Source organism: Aplysia californica, unplaced genomic scaffold (genome assembly GCF_000002075.1).
Source record: "Aplysia californica isolate F4 #8 unplaced genomic scaffold, AplCal3.0 scaffold00419, whole genome shotgun sequence".
NCBI lineage: Eukaryota > Metazoa > Mollusca > Gastropoda > Aplysiida > Aplysiidae > Aplysia > Aplysia californica.
This window is the reverse complement of record NW_004797689.1, coordinates 458,824-463,823: the sequence shown is the minus strand read 5'-3', so window position 1 is coordinate 463,823 and position 5,000 is coordinate 458,824. Positions and strand designations below refer to the sequence as shown.

The 5,000-nt window shown below is 44.2% G+C and overlaps 1 protein-coding gene across 1 annotated transcript; it reads left to right on the top strand.

Annotated features, from left to right (window-relative positions):
* Positions 1-144: 144 nt before the first annotated feature.
* On the top strand, positions 145-4,588 carry LOC101859034 (protein hairy). Its single transcript, XM_005104411.3, has 3 exons — positions 145-511; positions 1,224-1,319; positions 1,738-4,588. The coding sequence occupies exons 1-3, from the start codon at positions 446-448 to the stop codon at positions 3,139-3,141; spliced, it is 1,566 nt and encodes a 521-aa protein (XP_005104468.1). The 5' UTR covers positions 145-445; the 3' UTR covers positions 3,142-4,588.
* The last annotated feature ends 412 nt before the right edge of the window (positions 4,589-5,000 follow it).

Here is a 5,000-nt window from a genome sequence, read left to right as displayed (position 1 = left end):
GTCCAGCCTTAGGGGACGCTGTCGGTATGTGTCATGAGGGGGGAAGAAAGAGTGGCCACCGTGTCGCCCCCCCCCCTCTCCCTCCGTCCCCACTCCCCGCCCTCCCCTTCCCCTTCCCCTCCTGTTGAATGTGGTCGGTGGTGGCGGTGGCTAGAGGCTTTGAGGTTGTGATTTCACCGCGCGATCACACGGGGGCCTGGCCGCGCCATATAACCCGCCGGGCTGTATCGGAATTTCTTCAGTTGGCTGTTGACACCCGCGCTCGTCGGGACCAGCGACACCAAAAGCTTGTACTTGTACCACCGTACTACCACTGTTGTGTAGGATTTCTCGTGTTTTCTCTCTGGTTTACCTTGATCAACAACAACGCCCGGGATATTTCTGCTACTGTTGTTTATATTGTTGATCAGTTTTTTCCAGTTTCAAGGAAACTTTTTGGATAATTATGACAATGGCAAACGCCACTTCTTCAACGCCCCATCGACCCTCGCCGAGCGCTTCCCTCAGAAAGGTAATTATTTACATTTGGTTTCTACGATTATTAACGTAAAGTAATAGGCAAGTTATTATTTTTTATTTACAATGTGGTGTTTGTTATTGTTATAGCTCCTTTTTCTCATAGGCGTACTCATGAACTTCATTATCTTTCTTAATTTTTTAGCCATTAATTTTTTGTTGTTGTTAATGAAATAATTTAGATTAGCCAAGGCAACTGTGTGCCGAAAGTTGTTTGAAGCTTGTCTGCGCTCGGCGTTTGGTGTATCTAGATCTAGATTAGATAGATTTAGAATCAAGATCTGAACGCGCTGACTGAAAGTACTGCAGTTACTGGAGACCCTAAATCATAATAGAATTATCAAGGTTAATATAGAAATGTGCAGCTTTTGGTGGCTGTTTTGTTTACTTTTTATTTTATTAGGCCCAGATAGTGCCATTCTAGTCTAGTGGCCTGGCCTCCTCTGTTTTATTGTGGGTTTTTTTCTAGTTTTGCTTTGTTGGTAGCCAACAACGAGCGGTCGCTTTGTGCGAACGTTGCAACCACCATCGATCCATCGGTCAAGACTGTCATGTGCTGACACTTGCTTACTTAATCGTTGTTTTTGTGTTCTTGCTTAGTTAGGCCTATACTTCAGTACGAAGTGAGGCTTGAATTATATATCTTTATGCTTCCTTTTACATAAGTTTGCCTGTGTGTCTAACTGTCCGTGCCTTGTGTTCCCCAGACTAACAAACCTCTGATGGAGAAGCGCCGACGTGCCCGCATCAATGACAGTCTCACACAGCTCAAGTCTTTGGTCATACACAGCTCCAAGAAAGATGTAAGTCTTCTGTCTTGTCATTTCATCACCCAGCAGATTGTTTTTTATTTTAATTTTTTTTTGTGGGGAGGGGGGGGGGTCAAGTATTAATAGATCTCAATCTACTTTAGACAACTTTAGTTCTTTGCTACTGATTGGCTCAAAACTTTTGTAAAAAAGAAAAGTGTGTTGGGGGGGGGGGGGGTTAAGTCTCAGTACCTGAGTAACAAGACTATTGTAGAAGTTCAGAGCATAATTGGGAGTGTTGTTTTACCTAGCTTAATATTATTGTCATGATGATAATGGGGCTTATATGAAGTGGCTTGAAAATGTTCTTCTTCTGTCTCCACGCCTCCCTCCTGGATTCTGTGTTTGTTATTCACAGATTTTTTTGAACAATAGATTTATTGACGTTGTTTGTTTTTTTTCCCTCTTCCAGAGTTCTCAGTTCAACAAGTTGGAGAAAGCCGACATCTTGGAACTCACAGTCAAACATCTGCGCAACCTCCAGAACCAACAGCAGCAGCAGCAACAGATGTCGCAGGGTTTGGGCCCGGACAACTCCACAGGGAAATACCGCGCTGGCTTCATGGAGTGTGCCAACGAAGTGATCCGCTACCTGAAACAGTCGCAGGGATTTAGTGACGACGTCAAGACGCGAGTAGTGGGCCACCTGGCTGGCTGTCTACAGCTGAGTACTCAGCAGACGTACAGCCGGCCCACTGCAGCCGCTACCATTGTCACACAGAACGCAGCTCCTCCCCGACTAACTACCACCACTGTCCCCCCACCTGCTGCAGCTGCTACGGCTCAGCTGGCCAATGGACAAATTATTCAGATAGTAAACGCAGCCGCCTTCCAACCCAGCCAGGCCCCAGTTCAGCAAGCTCCACCCGCCGCCGCTCCCACAGCCGTGTTGGTAGCTACATCCTCTGTGCCAGCTGCAGCTGTAGCCCCCTCGCAGCAGCTGAGCATGTCTGCTCCAGATGTGTCATCGTCATTGTTGTCGTCTTCTCCCTCTTCCTCCTCCTCCCTCCTCTCCTCCCGGTGCCCCCCCTCAGACCTGGCTCGTGCCACACAAGAACAACATCCAGCCTCCTCCTCCTACACTCGCTACTGCCAGCCCTTGCACATCCAGATCCCTCCCACCCTGTCCCCCGTACTGCTCAAGACGTCCCAACAGCAACGGCTGCAGCAACAGCCGCAGCAACAGCCACAACAACAGCAACCTCTGGCTTTGAAGAGGAGTGAGGATCATATCCCCCCTGCCCACCAGTCCCGCCCAGTTTCCCCTCCCCCTCGGAACAATTGCTCCAACTCCTCCTCTCCCTCTTCCCCAGTACCCAAAGACTTTAGCCCTCCCTCTAAACCAGCTTACAAACAGCTTGACTTTTACGCCAATGACCTTCACAGTGAGTACCCCCCAAGGTCGCGCACTTTCTCCATGACGTCGTCCTCATCCTCGTCGGAGTCAGAAATGATGTCCCCACTCAATCTCTCCCAGTCACCTCCCTTCAGTTCCTATGACAATTCAAAAGAAATCAGCCGACCCGTCCCCAAGATGAGCCAATTTCCTGACTCCCATCACTCCACACTCTCATACATCAAACAACAGGACAAAGTTTCCCCCGTGCCAGTGTCTGGTCTGATGAGAGACAATGTCGACTACTCTCAACACCCAAATTTCACCTCGGTCATCGTCAACGCCAAGAAGTCTGTGGACATTCCATCGGCCAAGTACATGCGTATGATGATGGAAGATGACCGCCACTGTGTCCGGCCGCAGGGTACTCCGTCCCCGGCCTCCTCTATGGGGGAGGAGAGATTGTGGCGCCCGTGGTAGAGTCGTTGCACCCGCCCTAGGGTAGTTGTGATAGGGACGTTTGTAGCAAATGGTGTGTGAATGGGTGATGAGAAGCCCTATGTGACTGCTTGGTTTGTCTCTTGTGTGTGAATCGTATGCTATCGAAAGAAACGGAGAGCAAGATAACAATAGCTCTATCGTTCTCTTTAGTCAATAATGTGAATCAAGAAATTTTCCAGAGTTGTGTGTGGATGGCATAGTTCATCATGTGTGGGTGTGGGTGTTTGGTATGTGTGAGGGGCAGAGAATGTTGTACTGATGAGTTTAAGAATTGTCCATGATTCAAATGATTGAGGCTCTTTGTAGAGTTGTTAAACATTATGACGAGATGCCTACTTGTACTGATGTGAGAAATTGTTAATGTTGATTGAAGTTCTCAGTTTTCCAGTGTGTTCTTTTTTTGTTGTATGATCAACATTAGGCCAAAGTAATTCCATTCCTGTTGATGTTTGGCTCGTTCCACATACATGCTGCCTTGCTTTCACGCTTGTTGGAAGGAAAGAAGGTTTTATTCAGCAGAGACTCTACCATAATTTTTAATCTTGTGAAATAACATTGACTTTTTATTTAGAGACTAGTTCTATTTTTAGCTACATTTGTAGCACATTCCATTTTCTGGTAGAAAAATGATAGTTGAATGTTTGTTACAAGATTTGCTTTGTTTTTTGCATTACCAGTACCATTGACATTCTGATCAAAGAACACGTTAGTACCAGGTACTAGCAGTGTGTTGTTCTTCACAACAGTTCCATCATTATACTTACTTACTAGCTCCAGTGAGTTTTTTTGTTGTACCAATAACTGTTTGGTACAGTTTGTTGAATCAATTGTTACTTTTCCTCATCACAAGATCTTTGTTCCAGAAATGTCTGTCATGAATCGTCAATTTGTTGGATTTTTTGAGAAAACGGCACACTATGGTTAACACACTCACAAATGTTACATTTGTCCATCTTGTTAGGGTATGCGCATAATGTAAAAAATCGTACACGCATCTCAGCCATAGCTTACTTGTGATATTTTTTAACATGCCAAAATGTTGGACTCTCTCTGAACCTTGACTCTCATTCATTTATATGTGCTCTTCTTTCTGTTACTTTCTGTCGTTCATTCCAGTCCAGATAAATGTGCTTCAATGTTTCAGCACTGTTGTTGTTTTTTAAAATCTTTTTTCCATTTCATAAGAGCTTTTTCTTTACACTCAGGTTCTAGATCTACTTTTTTTTTTTTTTTTTACTTTTGACTATGTTTCTTTTTAAAAAACTTTTTCAGTGTTCTTTTTACTTGTCATTGTTCTTTTTCTGACACATGAATTTTGAGATTGTACAACATTCAGATTTATGATTTACCGAGTATGTGGACTATTCCAATTATAACACTGCATGAATAAAACAAGTTTCAGTGCAGCTTGAAACCTCAAATGAAATCTTTTGTCTTCGAGTTCCTTACTGTATGGTACACACAGAGAGATGGTGGGTTTTTTTTAGTTTTTAGTAGTCATCTGGTCGGCGGGCTGTTTTGTTACTGGGGACATAACTGCTGTGACATCAAATGTTACACATTTGATCAAGCAGTTCAAAATTATATTTGTCGTGTTCCAACTTTTCACATTATATTTATATAAGGTTTTTACTTTTTTTTGTGTGTGGTTCAGCGTGCTTTGTGTTCTCCTTCTTTTTTGTGTACCTGTCTGTTTCTACTTTTGATGTTGTTCTTGTCTGTTTTCTTCAGCTGTTTTTGTCTCTTTCTATTCTTCTGAACTGTCTATTGTTCTTTTGTACCCATCCTCTCAGTCCATCTGTCCGTGTCTCTCTCTAGTCTCTGTCCCTCCCTCCCCC

Excerpts from the sequence above, each read along its gene's own strand:
- LOC101859034 (XM_005104411.3), top strand. The coding sequence starts at position 446 with ATGACAATGGCAAACGCCACTTCTTCAACGCCCCATCGACCCTCGCCG. Across the intron at positions 512-1,223 it reads CGAGCGCTTCCCTCAGAAAG|ACTAACAAACCTCTGATGGA; the intron begins GTAATTATTTAC and ends TGTGTTCCCCAG. Across the intron at positions 1,320-1,737 it reads TACACAGCTCCAAGAAAGAT|AGTTCTCAGTTCAACAAGTT; the intron begins GTAAGTCTTCTG and ends TCCCTCTTCCAG.